The sequence below is a fragment of the Cyanistes caeruleus genome, chromosome 4 (assembly GCF_971803275.1).
Source record: "Cyanistes caeruleus chromosome 4, bCyaCae1.hap1.1, whole genome shotgun sequence".
Lineage (NCBI taxonomy): Eukaryota > Metazoa > Chordata > Aves > Passeriformes > Paridae > Cyanistes > Cyanistes caeruleus.
The window spans coordinates 67,980,212-68,000,452 of record NC_141704.1 but is presented as its reverse complement, the minus strand read 5'-3'; the positions used below and the strand labels follow the sequence as shown (position 1 = coordinate 68,000,452).

The following is a 20,241-nucleotide window of genomic DNA, read 5'->3' as shown; positions in this document are numbered from 1 at the left end:
CATCTGATCCGCTGCTGTTTGTCCAAGCATCCCGCTGACAGGCCAGTGCTGGAGGAGATCTTGTGCTGCCCTTGGGTGCGGGGCAGACGTCTTTGATGTCTTGCTGGAGCCTCTGCAGTACCCAGCCACCGAGTCCCACGCAGGACTGAGGACCCAAGAAATAGAACAAAAAATAGCCCATTCCATTTTCAAGACCGGTCCTTGTTAGCAACTTCAGCTGAAGAAACCTCATGGGAAAAGGGTGTGATAAATGGAGGTGATGCCTTCTAACTGAATTGTAACTATTTGGAAAGTTATTTTTACAAAGCAATCAAGGGAATTAGTGTTACAAAGCAGATGGACCCCTTTACAGATGTTACATGTTAAAAATAGGATACAGGATGTAGGTTTAAGATTGTTGTAGTGCATCTAAAAATCTTGGTATATCCCAAGGGTAAAACTCACCTTCAGTCTGTGTAATGTTAGTTCCTACCTGAGAACCTTTTCCCTTCCCACAGTCCCATTGGCTGTGACTTCCCTGTGTCCCCTGATCACCCCCGCCCCCTAGTATAAGAGAGAAGACCCAGGGCATTTTCTGTCTCTTTCTTGCCCTGGATGGATGACATGAAATAAACCTGGGATTATTTCCAAGCAAGTTTGGGCCTCCTGTGTCTGGATACTTTGAGTCCGTGTTGTATACACTCCGGGATCCCTCCCCGACCTGTGTTCCTTGAAGAGCAGGGCTCTCACCACCGGGGATAGGACAGAGGGGTCCCCCGGGTGAGGATTGCAACAGAGTGGCTCCTGGCCGAGGGGCTGAACAAGCCCACGTTCAAAGGCTTATCATAGCCCGGGCCAGCTGTTCTTTGGAGAATTTTGGATGCCGTTTAAAATACAGCAAATAAAAAGTTTCCAAAAGGGAGTCAAAAATCCTCCAGCACCAGGGGACCGACTCCAGGCAACGGGTATCCTTCTACCGCCAGAAACAACAGAACAAGGTAAGAATTAACTCCAATGCCGGGTCGGGGTGGCGGGTGGGAGTGAAACAGACCCTGGGGGACTGTGGTCCTGGAAAACCCCTTCCGAGCGGCAGCCGTCCCGGAAGCGGTGGGGTTCCCCCAGCTGTGGGCAGAGAGGAGGAGAGTGAATTTTCCCGGTTACCCTTGCCAAGTGTGAGTTTGTTTTCTGCAGTAAGGAAAATAGACAGATTGTGTGCAGAGCTGCCTTAACTTTCAGAATGGGTTCACAGCTCACCATACAAGAAAGGAGTCATACACAAAAAATACAGAATTTTTTAAAAACCACAAATGTAAAAATTAAAAAAAATAAGTTAAAACAGTTTGTATCATATTTGACTCAGCAAAGTGAACAGATCAAATTGTTGCAATTAGACTCAGTAACTGCCTGGGATGAAATTGGAAATTTATTAACCTTAAAAATAGAAGGAGGAGACAAATCGGCTCTGAAATTCCTCCTGTCAAAAACAAACAAGGGTCTGGACACTTCTGGATGTTAAAAGAAGTAGCCAAACCTTTATTTGATGGCAAAAATACCAACAGGAGTAGGGAGACAGGCTAGCCTGACTCCCTGCAACTCACAACCCGACGAGGAAGGAGAGCCCCCAACACAGCTGTGCACAAGGTTATATACCGCTTGATCCCCAGGGGAGGGTACAACTCAGGGTCCAATGAGGGATCAGGGGAGGAGGAGTGAGGGGAGGCGGTTACATTACTGGTGACCAATAGGGACATGTCATGGGCAGGAGGGCAACTAGGGAACCAATCGTGAACCGAAGTAGGGGTGAGGAGCATGGAAGGTTCTGGGAGAAAGGGTCGGGTTTATAATGATGGGTAGGGGGATTAGGGCAGGCCAGGGTGACGGGCAGGGAAGGTTCGGGAATAAGGGGAGGGGTTTACATAATTGACAACTGGGGTCAAAACCAATACAGTTAATAGGGGAAAACAAGAACATACTAACAGACTAACAATTACAATCATAATACTATAAATACTTATAACAATTCCCCCCTCTTAAACTTTGATCGGGCTTAAGTCCAAATCTTATAAACAGTCCTCAAAGCAGTCTTCACTAACTTAAGCCCGCATCAAAAGCACTTATAGTCAATGTGCTTCTTGTCCTAACTTCAGACTTCTTCTTCATACTCTTTATAGATTTTTCGAAGCTTCTGGAAGTTCCTGTAGAGGGTTACTGCTGATTCAGGTCTATGATCTTTGTCTGAGTTTTCAGTCTTTATCCGATAAATGTTCTCACTTAATTCTTGTTGCAAACTCAGTTCCAGGGATTTTTGTACAGTTTTCGTGATGGTCCGGATTATCCATGGGATTAAACAAGGGAGGAAAGAGACACCGGTTAATATACAGCCTATAACAATAAGCAGCTTTTTCCACCACTCTCCATTAAAAAGATTATTCCACCAACCGGTCTTGGCTAATGAGGACCACTTTTGAACTGGGACATGTGCTAGTCTTCTGATGTTAGTAGTTATGTTCTTGATTACCTCACTGTGGTCGTCTATCTCAACGCAACACTCGGAGGAGTTGAACTTCCCACACACGCCTCCCTCCTCTGCCAGTAGGTAGTCTAGAGCTAACCGGTTTTGATAGATCATGGTCCTCATTTGTCGGGCTTGTGCAGACAGCAAATCAAGGGCTAGGCTGGACTGATTAGAGATAATCTCTACTACTGCTTGTAACCGTATCAGTCTGTTTAGCATATATATTGGGGTTCTGTATCCCCATGATCCATCTTGCGCCCAGGTGGCCGGGCCATAGGTTGCTATAATTCGTTCTGGTGGCCACTCATCGTCTCCCCATTTCTGGGTTCCCCCAATCAACACCTCTCTCCTTTTTCTCTTCAGATCATCATACAATGGAACCCCCAAATGCCGACCCTCTAATCGGGGAAGAAGGAAAAAGGAAGGTTTAATAGTTCCAAGTGTGCAGCTTCCCGCCCAGTCTTTAGGCAGCATAACATAGGCTGACCTCCCACAAATCCAATAGAAATTAATTGGAGCCTTCCAGAAGCTCGGGGGTTCTATGGTGTCCACTCCAATATGGTGCCAAAATTTGGCTAACCTTTTATCCCCCCGTAGTGGATTCGGGTTTGGATCTGTAGTTGCACACTCATATAAGTTTTCCCTCTCCACATAAGAGCATCTCGGTTCCTTCTCCTTAGCCCAATACCAATGAGGTGCTCGAGGAATCCACCATTTATGTGTGTCATTTGTTACAAAATATCTTTTACACGGCAACTCACCCACACAGAACTTAAACTGGGGTCCTTTTCTCCAAATGCATTCTTCTCCAATGACTTCAGACCGCAAACTCCATACTTCCTCCAAGGACCTCTTATCTTGGATTGTCTTCCCTTGTTCCAATGCCCTTAGTAAGTTTTGTGGGGTTAGAGGTATCCCTTCCCATGGCCAGATCTCCGCCATTTGGGTGTCTCCACAAATCCAGCAGTTAGTGATGTTAAATTCCCGACTTATCCTCTCAGCCAAGTCTAGGAAGAGATTCTTACCTCCTAATGCCTGTATCCCAGGACCCTGCTTGACTATCCCTTTTATTTCCTTTTCCTTAACCCAGTCTGATCTGTAATCTCTGCCCCCTTCATCATCCCTCTCTTCTGGCTTTATTTCTGAACAGATCCATTTTTCTTTCATAGGACATTCCCCCAACAGTTTCCGCTTAAAATCACCTACATTTTCCGACAGCCAATAAACCTTGCCATCCTCTTCACAAGTGGTTAACTCCAAAAAGTTGATACATCGGGGACTTGGATTCGTATGGATTCTGAGGATGGCTGTCCGAGATTCTCCCGCATATATGGGGTAGTAACATTTGTCGCAAGGGAGCCCTTCCCCTTCTTGGAGAGTCAACAGGAGGAATACCCATGGGAGTCCGATGCAGATAACTCTCCCACCCATATTCGTGGCAAAAGTGTCTCTGCTCGGTCTTGCCTCCCCTTTTCTACTCTCCTTTCCGGCTACCTCCTCGCTTCTTTGCGGCAGGAGTTTAGATTCCCTTCCGTATCAACTTGTTAATTCTTTTTAGGGCCTGATCTCTAGAGATGTGAGGGAATGTTCTATTTGTCTCTCAGGATCTGCCGATCTGTAAGGAGAAGCACAAATGTTACCACTTATTCACAAATATTACAACTTATTCACACTTTTTAACAGTTTAACTCAACATCTTGCCTTATATTACAATTTGTCTCACTTAAGTCTTTTTTTTTTTTTCTCATATAACCAGTATCATTACATCTCTCAGTCTGTATTTTAAAATATCAAGTAAATAAACAAATAGATATGCAGTTGTAAAGTTATGCTAAATAGGTAGTGATAAATAAATGAATAAATATTAATCATTTTGGAATCTTCTTTCCCAATAAATTAGTCAGTAGGTTATGATAAATAGATAGCAATAAATAAATAAATAAATAAATATTAATCATCTCGGCATTTTAAGTTATGATAAGTAGACAGTAATAAATACATAAATAAATATTAATTATTTTTAATAAGTTATACAGTTGAACCCAGTTTAAGGCTTCTTCCTGAAAATTAACTTGGTGTCTGTTATCTTCTCTGTGGTCCATTCACTGGGTGCTGGAGCTGGTTCCTCTGGTGCCGGAACTGGTCCTTTTACTCTGGTGGCATGTGTCCATCCTTTCTCTCGTGTATGTACAGCAGTCTCAGTAACTAATAGAACCTGGAAGGGACCTTCCCACTTTGGTGTCAGTGGTTGTTCTTTCCAAGCCTTAATGAGGACCCAATCCCCTGGGTTGACTCTATGAATCTTGATGTCTAATGGGGTGGTCTGGGGAAGGTATCCCCTTTTTCTTAACTCTTGTAAGTTATTAGCTATTGTTTGTATATACTTCCTCAGATTTTGCTCCCCCTCTTCATAAGTTCCAATGCCATCTAGAGTAGTTAAAAAGGGCAACCCAAACATCATCTCGTATGGCGACACCCCCAAGTCTGCCCTTGGTTGTGTCCGTACCCTCAATAGGGCTAATGGAAGGCATTTAATCCAATTCATTCCGGTTTCTTCAGACAATTTTGTGAGAGCGATCTTCAGTGTCTGATTTATCCTTTCTACTCTTCCCGAACTTTGTGGTCGCCAGGGAGTATGTAGTTTCCAAGCAATGCCCAAAGCTGCTGTGATCTTATGTAAAACACTGGCAGTAAAATGAGGACCTCTGTCTGAATCTATGATATTTATTATCCCGTATCTGGGAATAATTTGTTCTAGTAGAATTTTGCTGACCACCTCTGCCGTTGCCTTTGCCGTTGGATATGCTTCTACCCAATGGGTCAAGTGGTCTATTACTACCAGCAAGTATTTAAATCTTTGAACCTGGGGCAGTTCCGTGAAGTCTATTTGTATGTTTTGGAATGGCCTTTTAGCTAGCTCTCTTCCCCCATATGATGTCTTTCGCATTACCTTTTTATTTACTTTCTGACATATCATACATTCTCGTGTAATTGCTTTAATGATTTCAAATACCCCAATGCAGACATAGGTCCTCATGAAATGATCACATATTGCCTGTGTTCCCCAATGCGTAGAGGCATGTAAAGCTTCCAATATTTTCCTTGCTAATGCTTTGTTCAGAACTTGTCTCCCATCTTGTAATCTCCACTCCCCCTTCTCATTCTTACTCGCACCTATTCTTTGTAGCTCCTTCTGTTCTTTCTCATTAAATACAGGGACTTCTTTCTCACTTTTGTCTGGATCACCTCCATCTTCAATTCTCACTTCTCTTAACTGGAAAACCATCTCAATCTGTTCCAACGCTGCTGCTTTTGCTGACTGGTCCGCCATACGATTCCCCCTTATTTCCATTGAATCCCCTCTCTGATGCCCTTTTACATGGACCACCGCTATTTCCTCTGGTCCCTTCAAGGCTTTTAACACAGCTTTTATGATGCCCTCATGTATCAATGTCTTCCCTTTTGAACTTATGAACCCTCTTTCAACCCATACTCTGCCAAAGGTATGTACCACTCCATAAGCATATTTAGAGTCTGTATAAATGGTCCCTTTTTTCCGGTTTAGCCATTCTAAACCCTTTAACAATGCGTAGATTTCGCAGCATTGTGCTGACCAGCCATCAGGTAACCTTCCTTTCTCTATAACTGTCATATTCTTTCCATTAATGACTGCATAACCACTCACCCTTTTTCCATTCATCATCCTAGAAGATCCATCTACAAACAAAACTTCCCCTTCCGTCAATGGACATGCCTGTAGGTCTTCCCTTACTTTTGTTTGTAGATCAATGATTTTTAAACACCAATGTTCTAGTCCTTCTTCTGTTGGTTCTCCATACAAAAATTGGGATGGATTTTGGATCTTCGTCACTGCCAGTTCCAAGTTCTCTCTGTTATTTATCATCAGTTCATATTTTAAGAGTCTGCTGTCCGATATCCAATCACTGGCTCTTTTGCTCAAAATAGATTTTAAATCATGCGGTGTGTACACTTTGATTTTACTTCCAAAAGTTAATTTGTAACCTTCCTCTATGAGGACTGCTGTTGCTGCCAAAGCCTGAAGACAATTTGGCCACCCTCTGACCACAGGGTCTAATAATTTTGACACATATGCAATAGGTTTCCTAATCCCACACCATTCTTGAACTAAAACTCCATACGCTATTCCCTCTTTAACATTAACAAATAACTCAAATAATCGGTTTAAATCAGGTAAACTTAAAACCGGGGCACTAGCCAATTTTTCTTTTAACTCCTTTAACTTCTTCTCATCTTCTTCTCTCCAAGTAATAGGTTCCTCCTCTGCTAATTTTTCATATAAAAACTTCACCAATTTCGTATATTCTTCTATCCAGAACTTGCAAAATCCAGTCAATCCTAGCAATTTTCTTATGTCCGTTTTAGTTTTTGGCGCTGATAAAGACAATATTCCTTGTACTCGGATTGGGTCTAACTTTTTGTATCCTTGCCCAATCAAATGCCCTAAATATCTCACTTCAGATTCTACGAACTGCAACTTTTTCCTGGACACCCTTAGTCCTTTCTTTCCCAAATAATTTAATAGACTAATTGTAGTTTCTCGTACTTCATCTTTTAATTCACCCGAAACTAATAAATCATCAACATATTGCAAAATATTAACACTTCCCATGGGCCTGAATTCACTCATCAGTTCTTGTAGAGCCTGCCCAAATAAATTCGGGGATTCCGTGAAGCCTTGCGGTAACCTAGTCCATTGTAATTGCTGTTTCCTACCAGTCTCGGTGTCTGTCCACTCAAAAGCAAACCATTTCCTACTCTCTTTCTCTAACGGGCAAGACCAGAAAGCGTCCTTTAAATCGATTACGCTAAACCATTTGTGGTCTGACGGTATCCTATCCAGTAGGTTATAAGGATTGGCTACCACCGGATACCGAGTGATGGTCTGTCTGTTAACCTCCCTCAAATCTTGCACTAGCCGGTAGGTACCATCTGATTTCTTGACCGGCAAGATGGGAGTATTATGGGGGGACATGCATGGTTCTAGTATCCCTCCTTCAATCAACTCATTAATGATACCATTCAGTCCTCGTCTCCCTTCTACCAATATGGGATACTGTCGTATTCGGATAGGTGGTATTCCAGGCTTCATTTTTACCTCTATTGGAAGAATGTCCAACAACCCATGCTGCCCTTTTTCTGCCCATACTCTTTGATCTATCTCGCTCTCATCCTCTTCTCTTAACAACAACATCTTAGCCACCATCTGCCCCTCTGTTGGTATTACTCCTATTTGTAATTGCACTTGTAGGTCCCGGCCCAATAGATTGCACTTTATGTCCGGGATGTATAGCAGATCCACACACCCTTCTCGGAAACCCCCCTTAACTATTACCCCTTCTATAATAAAAACTTCAAATGGATTATTTTCAGCACCATTTACTTTGCAAGTCCTTTCACTTAAACTATATCCTTCTGGAATTTTGGAGACACTTGATCTATCTGCCCCTGTATCAACCAAAAATTCATATTCTTCGTTCTGAGGGCCTACTTCCAATTTTACCAAGGGTTCTTTTCGATGTTTCATGCCGTCCCTCAGAGCATAGAACCCCTGACACCCCTAATCATCCCCTTTCAATATTTTTTCTAGGGTGTCCTGTTCCTTGGCTATGTATTCATCTTGTTGCCTCTTCTTACAAAACTTCTTAATATGTCCTCTCCCATTACAATAATAGCATATTAATTCTGACCTTTGTATCCTTCTCTCTCCTCCATCTCTCCCTTCCTTTTCCTCCTCCCACCTCTTGAATTCCTTCTTGTCATCCTTTTTGGCTCCTCCTTTTTCTCCCCCCATGCTCTCTTTGGCCACTGCTATCATTATTTTTGCTTTTGCTTTTGTTTTCTCCTCTTCCCTCCTCAGATAAACTTTCTGTGCTTCCCTCAGCAGTTCATTCAACCCCTTCTCCTGCCAATCACCCAATTTTTCTAATTTTCTTCTTATATCCACCCACGCCTTGGTCACAAATTGTATTTTTACTAGCACCTGTCCTTCCGGGCTTTCTGGATCGACACTTGAGTATAGCTGGAAGTTTCTTCTCAACCTCTCCAACCACGCACTAGGTGTCTCTTCCTTCTCCTGATGACTATCGAAGGCTAGCTTTGCGTTATTCGCTCTCGGTACTGCCTCCCTTATACCTCTAATCATTAATGTTCTGTAATCTCTCATACTCCCTCTTCCCTCTTCCTCATTGGGATTCCACCCAGGATCTCGATTTGGAACCTTCTCCTCCCCTCTGGGGCCAATCCGATTTTCCCTCTCCCATATCCTCATTGCAGCAGCTCTAATCAACTGATTTTCCTCTGGGGAAAACAGGATATTCAATATTGAATTCAATTCTTCCCAGGTGTATACACTCGGGCCTAAGAATTGTTCTAGCTGATTAGAGATCCCAATTGGATCTTCCAGTAGGGTTTTTATCTCTTTTTTAAAGTTCCGCACCTCCGAGGCGGTTAGAGGGGCATTCACAAACCCTATACCTCCTCTGGCACCTCCCATGGGTACTTCCCGCAACGGGAACAACTTTTCTGCCATTCCACTTCTGTCTTCATTTCTTTTTGTTTGGAATCTGGTATTATATCTATGTCCCCCTTCATCCCAACTCTGTTTATCGGGGACCGGAAGGGATACAGGGACGTTCGGGTTAGTTGAGGGAGAATCACTCAATTGGGCGCTCTGGGATGCTGCGGGAACTGCAAGGATGTTAAGAGGAGGCCTTGGTGGAAGAGTTGAGGTTGAAATCTCCACTGGTAATCCCAAAGAGGGTGTCAGTGTCATGGGGAAGGCGACCGGGAAATTAGAGGCTCTGTAAGAAGAGGTAGTGGGCTCTAATACTGGGTATGTAGATACAGACGAGGGGACCAGGGAAGCTTGAGGTAACGTAGGGTAAGATGTTAATGGCAGAGGAGGAGGATGATGCACCATAGGTGGAGTTGGGGGAGGAGGTGGTGGGAGGTTTTCTAAAGGGTCCCATTTCCTCTCTGGTTTCTCTTCCTCTCCTTTTTCAGACTCCTTAGTTACTTTATATACTTTAATTTCTTCTCCCCTCTTACCATCATCAAGCCAACAACTGGCATATTTTACTTCCTCTTCATTTGATGTCTCCCTTAAACTTACGTGTTTAATCAGGGCCAAACACAACCATCTCTCTCCCGACCCATACCAGGGCCAAAACACCGGGCCCTCAGAAATGCTCTCTTTTGGCCATATTTCCATGCAATATTCTATCATTTTTACCTTATCTAATTCATTTAGCCTTTCCTCCTTCTCCCACTTACTCAGCATTTTTCCCAGTGGGCTATTCGGAGGTATTTCTCTTGGCATCTTTTCTTTCCTATTTTTCTTATTGCCACTCTTCCCCACACATTGCCCCATATTGCCTTTCTATGTGCTCTAAGTAATGTAAATAAATATATATATATATATATCAAACCAAAACGAAATACACACCTATGGCCTCACACTTTAATAACCAGAATCAAAAACACCTAGGAAGTGTTATCAATGTATTAGAATAGAAACAAAACGACAGACTATTGAGAATAATAATACTTAAATGTAAACTGTCGGGTAGAAACAGAATGACGGAGAATTGGAAACAATAATTAAATATAAATGTAATGAAATAAAAAAAAACCGAAATGGCAAACAATTAAAATAATCGGGTTGAAAGCAAAATAGCTGACAATTGAAAACAATATCTAAACACAAAAGTAATCAGGTCAAATAAGTAATCGGGTAAAAACAAAATGGCAGACAATAGGAAATAATAATAATTAAATATAAATGTAATCAGGTAAGAACAAAATGGTGGACAATTGAAAAACAATAATTAAGTATAAATGTAATCAGGTAAAAACAAAATGGCGGACAATTGGAAATAATCGGGTAAAAACAAAATGGTGGTCAATAGGAAATAGTAATTTAATATAAATGTAACTAAGTCAAAACAAAATGGCGGACAATTGAAAACAATAATTAAATATAAATGTAATCAAGTAAAAACAAAATGGCGGACAATTTTAAAAAAAATCGGGTAAAAACAAAATGGCGGACAATAGAAAATAGTAATTAATCAAGTGAAAACAAAATGGCGGACAATTGAAAATAATCGGGTGAAAACAAAATGGCGGACAATAGAAAATAATAATTAAATATAAATGTAATCAGGTAAGACCAAAATGGCGGACAATTAATTAAATGTAATCAAGTAGAAGCAAAATGGCAGACAATTGGAAATAATTGGGTGAAAACAAAATGGCGGACAATAAAGAAAAACCCCAAATGGCAGACAATAAGAAATAGTTAAATGATAGAATTAAGACTAATCAGCAATCGACCTTCACCGCTTAAAATGGCTGCCACAGCAACAAACTGGCCATCCTTTCAGCCACTTAGCCTCCCATACCAAGATGGCTGTTCTGCCGGCTACACAATCAATACGAAATGGCTGCTCGACCAGCCACAAGATCCACAACAAAATGGCTGCCCTGCCAGCCACACAATCCCTGCTCACCACAGAGTCCACAGGCTGCTCGACCAGCCACACAATCCACAACAAAGCCTCCAATTAAATGGATAATGTGCCCCTACCCAAACTGAAATTTAATGACGGGCAACACAAATCTGAATTGCAATGAATTCTTTGGAAAAAAAAGTATCTCTTAAAAAAAGGAAATTCAACTAACAACCAAGGAACTTATAAATAACCAGAACTCAAAGAACCTTATACAAGAACCCTATAATGACAGGCTCTAAAACCATTCCCTCCTAATCCTAATGAGTAGGAGGCCCTTCCCACAACCAGTGGCCCTTATTCTTTCTCTAGGGTCTCCGTCTTGTGAGGTTCCCCCCTATGAACCCCAAAATCTCCGGGTGAGGTTCCTAGTTCGGGGTCCTATCTCCCCAGGTTGTCCCTCAACCCCCCCCGAGGAGCACAAACCCCGGAGTGAGTACCCCCTTTCTCCCCTGTCAAGAGAAAAGTTACCTCCCCACTTCCGGGTCCTAATTCCCCAGATGGTCTAACTCACAAAAACCTTCCCACCTGGTCTTCCACACTGTGGTGTATGGACTCTGGCACCTTCCCGGCCTCAAGGGCTTCAGAGTCCCCTCCCAAACTTCTGAAGCTCGGGACCTTCAGTTAGATTTCTGGGGAATCCCTCTCTCAGGTGTTGTCCCAGGCACTTTGGGGTCCCTAGGGGTCACCCGTCTCCCTTCTCTGGGTCCCTGGGGTTTGCCCGTCTCCCTCCTAGCCTAAGGGGGTCCCTCCCCCCTTCACCCCAACACCTTACCTGTCAGGGTTGCTCCCTGGAGAGGGGGGTCCTTCTCACCGGGCTGTCACTCCTGCTGGTCTTCAGGTTCTATCCAGCAACCCTTCCGTGGTCTCGACGTAGTCCAGGGGTACATATAAAAAGAAAATGCGCGCCACCCAAATCTGTACTACTCCGGGACCACCTCTGGGCGTGATGGCAAAAATACCAACAGGAGTAGGGAGACAGGCTAGCCTGACTCCCTGCAACTCACAACCCGACGAGGAAGGAGAGCCCCCAACACAGCTGTGCACAAGGTTATATACCGCTTGATCCCCAGGGGAGGGTACAACTCAGGGTCCAATGAGGGATCAGGGGAGGAGGAGTGAGGGGAGGCGGTTACATTACTGGTGACCAATAGGGACATGTCATGGGCGGGAGGGCAACTAGGGAACCAATCGTGAACCGAAGTAGGGGTGAGGAGCATGGAAGGTTCTGGGAGAAAGGGTCGGGTTTATAATGATGGGTAGGGGGATTAGGGCAGGCCAGGATGACGGGCAGGGAAGGTTCGGGAATAAGGGGAGGGGTTTACATAATTGACAACTGGGGTCAAAACCAATACAGTTAATAGGGGAAAACAAGAACATACTAACAGACTAACAATTACAATCATAATACTATAAATACTTATAACACCTCCCGGTTTTTCTTTTAATTTGAAAAGAATTGGTTAACAGAGAAATAAAAACGAAAGACAAATGGGAACTGCAGTCTCCACCTAATTCCCCTAACTTTTCTCCCAAACCCTCTGGTCTTCCACTGGAAGAGATACCCAGGACAAACAATACAAGTTCTAGTCCTGTGTGTCTCTCTCAGCCACCCCGTTCTGGTTCACAAGCCATCAGGACTGCCTCTCCATAGCCTTCTTTTCCCTGCGTTAAAGAAAATGTACCTTCCTATCCCCATGTGGTTAAGAGCCAAGATGGCACCGGCCACATGTTACCTGGCCACATGGTGCATCCCCTTTCTCCTACCCATAATCCCTTCCACCCACTGGTTCCCGCCCCTAACCTTATCAAAATCCCTTTGTTCCCCCTGATATTCCTCCATCCTGCACCACCCCCCAGCCCTGCTTGGCCCCGCCCTATGACCCTGCCCCCCGAGTCTGTAACCCTATCCCCTATCCCTCCACTCCCTGTCCCCCAGGGAGGAGGGGTGGGGAGAGAGGGAGTTACACCCCTTGCTCCGGCAGAGGGGCAGAGGGAGGGATGTCCTGGCCATGTCCCCCGGGGAGGGGTGTTGTGTAGACCCTCTCCCAGCTCCTGCGGGGATGGGACTGGGTCTCTCCACAGGCCCAGTGAGGGAACAGAGCCCCTGGGGCTTGGCATGGGGGGTGCAGAGCGCCAGAGCCTGGCGTGGGGGGGTGCGGACCCTCTCCCAGCTCCTGCGGGGGAGAGGCTGGGTCTCTCCCCAGGTCCGGGGAAGGAATGGGGCCCCTAGAGCCTGGTGTGGGGGGGTGTGGGCAGGGAAACCCAGGGAATACCAGCCCTGGGGAAGATGAAATTATGCTAACAGTGGCTCCTGTAATATACAAGAGCAGCAGAGGAGCAATGTGATTACAACATCAACTTTTCAATTACCAAGTAATTAAAGATATTTGTAAAATTAAGAATGATTTTGGTCGTGACAGCGAGGCCTTGAGGGGAATAATAAGAACTACATTGAAATCACAAGATTTAATTCCTGTATATATTAAAGATTTATTTTGGTGTCTGCTAACTCCCTCTGAATATGATCTTTGCACATGATACAGAGAACAATGAAATCACGTTGGAACATTTATGTGGAGAGGGAAATTGGATTAATCCTGCTGATCAAGTGAGAGTATTAACAAAGTTTATTGCAGATAAAGTTTGTGATGTAGCTGAAAACATTTTTAACCAATTACCAACAGTTGATATTCAAGTCAGATATGTTAATATTAATCAGCTTCCATCTGAGAGTTTCCTGCAGTTTGTAGATTGTCTTAGACTACAGATACAGAGACAAGTTAAAGAACCAGTGGCCCAGATGGAACTTCTTAAAGAAATGGCCCAAAGGAATGCCAATGAGGCTTATCATAGAGTAATTCTGAGTCTACCTATTAATCCTCCACCCACCATAGCAGATATGATTGAAGCGTGTGCCTAGAAAGCAGATTTGTACAGTGTACATGACAAGAAACCAGGCAACCCAAGGACAGTGGCAGCAATGACACCAGGAATGAACAAGCCACAGATGTCACCAGAACAGCTGCAGCACATCATGTTTCCAGTGCAAGAGGCCAGGACATTTTGCAAGGAACTGTCCTCAAACCCAGCAACAAGGAAAACACCAGAAAGAAACTGTAGCCATTCAACAAAAAAACCAAAATTAAAGCGCCTTCCTGCCAGATGTGAGAACATAAATATGACAGACCTGAAACAGGAAAAAGACTTTATTTTAATGGGAAAAGGGGAGGAAAGGGAGCAGGGTGGGAGACTGCAGAAAAATAATTGTGGGGAACGTTTGCCTAATAAGGTCTGGCAACCACAAAAGCGATTCAGACTTGTAACTGCTAAAGCGTTTTGTTTCAGATCTAATTGTTGGACTGTCATTGGAGTGGACTTGCAGGATAATTCACAAGACCTGGCTGGACTGGATAGTAGGTATTTTGTTATTTGAGACACAGCACACACACCAATACAGATTGAAGTGGCTCCCATGACAATTAAGGGAGAACTGACACATCTCACTCTCTTAGCAAGATGTCCTCAATCACCCTTCTATGTAGCCAAAGGGCAGATAATAGCCCAAGTGATCCCTGTTCCAACAGAAGTCCCAGTAGATGATAAAGCACCAGAGGTATACTGGACAGAAGTGGTGGGTGAAGACAAACCCACTATGGGGTGTAACGTGACACATAAATCAGAACATCTCCATGTAGAAGAATTAATTGACACTGGGGCAGATGTGACTATCATACCTGAAAAGGTGTGGCCCTCACATTGGGAACTGCAACCTGTGGCAGGAAAAATACAGGGTGTCGGAGGGGTGAAACTGGCAAAAATCTCTATCGTTCTGATTGAAGGCCCGGATGGAAGACTGGCTAGTGTCCGACCTTTTGTAATTGACTACAAGTGCCCCCTGTGGGGAAGAGACACCATGTCCCAGTGGGGAGTGAAATTAACAATTCCAGAGACCCCCCCATGATTTTTGATGGAGGCCACTGTAGAGCGTCCAGTCCAAAAGTTATCTTGGCTAGATAATAATACAATTTGGGTGAACCAGTGGCCTCTCAGCAGACAAAAACTCCGGGCGCTAGAAAAATTGATAGAAGAAGAATTGGCCAAGGGACACATAGTAGAAACAGCCAGCCCTTGGAATTCCCTGATGTTTGAGATAAAAAAGCCAAGGAAGTATAAGTGGTGCCTCCTTCAGGATTTGAGATAAATAAACAAAAGCATAGAAGACATGGGGTCTCTTCAACCAGGTATTCCATCCCTGACTATGTTACCACAAAATTGGCTACTAGCAGTGCTAGATATTAAAGACTGTTTTTTTCAAATTCCCCTGCACCCAGAGGATGTACCACAATTTGCTTTTTCCATTCCCACAATTAACAGGGAAGCTCCAATGAAACGGTACCACTGGACAGTACTACCTTAGGGGATGAAAGCGAGCCCCTTCATCTGCCAGTGGTATGTGGGGTCTTTGCTGTCCTCAGTGCGTAATGAAAAAGGAGATGCCATCATTTTGCATTATATGGACGATGTCTTAGTGTGCTGTTCCAGTAACAACATGCTGCAAGACACCCTTGGCCTAGTGGTTAAAGTTTTAACCTCTGCTGGATTCCAATTGCAGGAAGACAAGGTTCAAATGATGCCACCTTGGAAATACCTGGGCCTGTAAATTACTGCACGGACCGTTGTTCCACAAAAATTGGATTTTATTAGCAATCCAATAAAACTCTAGCAGATCTCCATCCCCTATGTGGGTCACTAAACTGGGTCAGACCCTGACTAGGTCTCACTAATGAAGACCCTACTCAATTTATTGAAAGGGGAGAGAGAGTTGCTGTCTCTCAGGGAGCTGACTCCAGAAGCAAAATCTGTAATTGAAAAGGCACAAAAGGCCTTGACAGAAAGAAAGGCACATCGCTTCAAACCGGAGCTGCCTTTCAAATTTATTGTCCTGGGAAAATTAACACATCTACATGGGTTAAATATTCCAGTGGGCTGAGGGGCAGAGAGATCCACTCTTAATAATAGAATGGGTCTTCCTCTCCCATCAAAGACCCAAGACTATCACCAAGCCACAAGAGGTGATGGCTCAGCTGATTCAAAAGGCCAGGGTAAGGCTGCGGGAACTGGCAGGTTGTGACTTTGTTTGTATTCACTTCCCGCTCAGGCTCTCTGGAGAAGTCAAAAACTCCCCTGAGAAACTGACCAAAGAGATGTTTGAGCACCTGCTGCAGAGCAATGCTAACCTCCAGTTTGCTCTGGACAGCTATAGTGGGCAAATTTTGGTCCATGCACCATCACACAGATTGTTTCATGAGGAATTCCACCTCATTCCTCATGAGAAAAGGAGCCAAAGGCCATTCAAGGCTCTCACAGTGTTCACTGATGCATCTGGATGAGTTTGTAGAAGGGTCACCCCAGATAGCTGAACTAGCTGCGGCCTTGAGAGCCTTTGAGAAGTTTCCAGAACCGATTAATTTGGTTACTGATTCAGCCTACATAGCAGGAGTGGTGTCCAGAGCAGAGCAGGCAGTTCTCAAGGGCATTGAGAACCAACATCTCTTCAGATTGCTTTCAAAACTGATTTATTTAGTTTCAAATCGAGAACATCTTTTCTATGTGATGCATATAAGGTCGCATACTGCCTTAGGCGAGGCAGACACCCTGGTTCAGGAGCAGCATGGTGGCCAAGCCCAGGCCACTTGATCCAATTCGCACACAACACCAATATGATGGATGGCAGAAATGACATTTATTGCTGAAGAATTTGACACTTTATAACCTAGGTTCACAGTTTCACTCCCATCTGCTTTCATCACAGCTAGGTGCTATTGGCTAATTACAGGGGTCATTACCATAAACTATGGAGGAGGGTGGTGACTATCTTTCCATTACATCCCGATATCTTCCGACCGCCGGGCCTTAGCTGCCCACATTTCCCCCTCCCCCTTATGCCTAATTAAATTTTCTAGAATATAAGGTGTATTAGTCTTGAAAGTTCTAACATTATTTTATGTATATCTGTTTTTTAACATTTTATCTAACTTATCTATATTATGAAAAGCTTTAAAAGTAGATATCATAGACTTGAGGAAAATATAAGGGGCACTATACTTAATAAAAGGCTAAAAACTTATAAAATAGACACCACAGTTTTTCATTAGCAAACATAAGGCACACAGGATGACTACGTGCGTTCTCAGAGCATCTGCTGTCTTTCTACAAACAGGATGTTGACTCTTTCTAGTCGGCTCTTGACAAAAGACACAAGCCTATTTAAAACACACGGTCCAAAGATTAACACCAATAAGATCATTATGATTGGCCCGATCAGGGTGGACACTAGGGTGGTCAGCCACGGAGACTGGTTAAACAGCTATTCGAACCACCTTTGTTGAGCCTCTCTATCCCTCTTTCTCTGGGCTAATCTTCTCTCAATTCAGCCATAGAATCTCTGACCACTCTGGTGTGATCCGCATAAAAGCAACACTCTTCTTTTAAGGCGGCACAGAGGCTTCTTTGCTGCGTTAGCAGAAGATCTAGCCCAAGTCTATTCTGCAGGACAACTTCAGAGAGTGAGGACAGTGACTGTTCTAGAAAGGAGATAGATTTTTCAATTATCTGCAAGTCTTTATCAATTGTCATTTTTAGCTAAGACAGTCTCTGTTGTTGGGTCACAATGGCACAGACACCTGTGGCAGCACCAGTTGCTCCCAGGCTAAGCAGCATTGCTATGGTCACACCTGTCACCAGTTCTTTTTTCTGAAGTCGGGTGCGTCTCTCCACCTGCAAGTTTAACTCCTCATCCGGGTGGTACAGGACCCTGGGAACAATCACAACTTGCACACAAAAATCGTTAGAAACACTGAAGTTATAAACTGATAGGCATAGGGTAATCATTGTCCCGTCTGTGCCTATCAGCCGCTACAGGCTGGAGCCTTGCAGTTTAGGATTTATTGGTGAGTGAACTCTCTGTCCCCCCTCTGTCACCCAGACCAGGAACACTAGCACAGCTGAAGGGACCCAGCTGGCACATGCAGCTTTTATCTCTCCCCAGTCTGTGAGAGGAGTATTCTCTCTCAGTTCTTTTTTAATGGGGAAGGGGATATTCTTGTTTATCTTTGTTGTTTCCTCCTCTAAGGAGTCGGTCTTGGACCACTCGTCCTCACTAGTGTCTCGGTCGGAGTCGGAACTCGACTGGCTAGCTACTTCTGGTTTCCTGTGCCTTTTTGTTGGGCTCTGGCCCCGTCTACATCCCTTGTGGGCGGGCCATTCCCTCCCTCCTGGTTCTCCCCGCCCTTCATTCCGCCCTCCACTCCACCCTCTATTCCGCCTTCTGTTCCACCCTCTGCTCCTTTCCCCCTCTCAGCTTGCACCCACTCCCCCTTCTTTCACATTCCTTTCCCACTTTCTCTGTGCACCACCCCCACACCTTATCTTTTTCACTTCACATTCTCTTTCTTTCTCACATACTTTATCTTTCTTGTCCTCCGGACCATGTACGCTGTCAATGCCAGTGTTTGTTCCCTGTTCCCACCAAGGACATTTTCCCCTCACTCTTTGTCTTTTTGCTCAGCGCCATCTTGGGATACATAGGGCGGTGGTCCCCCCCGGGCTCTCCCCACAACACCCCTGGCTTCCTCTGTTAACTGTCTCCAGAAAGTTTCTGCCTACAGCTGTTTCTCTGTGAGCAGATCGGGATTTGGGAATTGAGGGGACGTATCACCCTCTTGTGGCCCCTTTGGCTCAGCCGAGCCACTCTCGTCTGACCCCAAATTTCGGGGTGGCCAACAGACAGTTTTTTGCCGCCCTCCAAGTTTCTTCGGCAAGGGCCTTTGTACATCTGTCCTACACCTTAGGGTGGAAAATATCTACTGACTGTTCTATGACCCTAATATGCAAAAGCCTCGCAATTGCAAGAATAAAATTCTTAGGTTTACAGTCGATTCCCCATTGTTTATGTAATTGAAATATGACCTTTACAAGCATTTCCATCTCCTTGTGGGCCCAGGAACGTCTCCCGCCAGGACTGGTCCAGCCATCCTGACCGCTGCTCCCATTTCCCAGGTGATCCCCGCTCTCCAGACTTGGATCCCACTTTTCGAATTTAATCCTGGGTTTCAGCACCACTTGCTGCCTTAGGCAAGGCAAACACCCTGGTTCAGGAGCAGCATGGTGGCCAAGCCCAGGCCACTTGATCCAATTCGCACACAATGCCAATGTGATGGATGGCAGAAATGACATTTATTGCTGAAGAATTTGACACTTTATAACCTAGGTTCACAGTGTCACTCCCATCTGCTTTCATCACAGCTAGGTGCTATTGGCTAATTAATAGTCATTACCATAAACTATGGAGGAGGGTGGTGACCATCTTTCCGTTACATCCCGATATCTTCCAACCGCCGGGCCTTAGCTGCCCACAGCATACCCCATTGCCAGGTGAAGTCACTGAGGGGAACAGGAAAACTGATTCCCTTGCTGCCCCAGCTGAAAAGGTATGTCTCCCAGATGTGTTTCAGCAGGCAAAGATAAGTCACTAGCAATACCATCAAAATGTGCCAGGACTGATTCGTCAGTTCCAGCTGATATGGGATCAGGCTAAAGCCATTGTGGCCACCTGTCCCAATTGCCAGCTCCAGGCAGTGCCATCATTAGGCATCAGGGTTAATCCCCGAGGAATTGAAAGCTGTGAAGTGTGGCAAACAGACATTACACATATCCCCAGTTTTGGTCGCCTTAAGTATGTGCACGTGAGCATTGATACATACTCAGGAGCAGTGTATGCCTCTGCTCATGCAGGAGAAAAATCTGTGCATGCCAAACAACACTTAGTACAGGCCTTTTCTGTATTGGGAATCCCTAAAGAAATTAAAACTGATAATAACCCAGTGTATCAATCCAAAGAGTTCCTAGAATTTGTCCAGCAGTGGGGAGTGGAACATAAAACTGGCATCCCCCACTCCCCCACAGGTCAAGTGGTGATTGAGTGTACACACCAGATGCTCAAACAAGTCCTAGCCAGGCAAGGTAGCGAAGCAGTGTGGATGTCTCCACAACAGAAACTCTGTAAAGCTCTGTTTATCATTAATTTCCTAAACTGCTCATTTGAAAACATGAATCCTCCTGTGACTCGGCATTTTAACTGGTGGTGACCAGTTTAAATTGTCACAGCGTCCACAGGTTTTAATCAGGGATCAT

General features: G+C 44.4%; 1 protein-coding gene across 1 annotated transcript; it reads right to left on the bottom strand.

Moving 5' to 3' along the window:
* Window positions 1–1,489: 1,489 nt before the first annotated feature.
* On the bottom strand, window positions 1,490–12,467 carry LOC147653732 (endogenous retrovirus group 3 member 1 Env polyprotein-like). The gene is made up of 2 exons (XM_086885305.1): window positions 11,822–12,467; window positions 1,490–4,109 (listed from the first exon to the last, which is right to left on the bottom strand). The coding sequence occupies exon 2, from the start codon at window positions 3,923–3,925 to the stop codon at window positions 2,123–2,125; it is 1,803 nt and encodes a 600-aa protein (XP_086741431.1). The 5' UTR covers window positions 3,926–4,109; window positions 11,822–12,467; the 3' UTR covers window positions 1,490–2,122.
* Window positions 12,468–20,241: the final 7,774 nt, after the last annotated feature.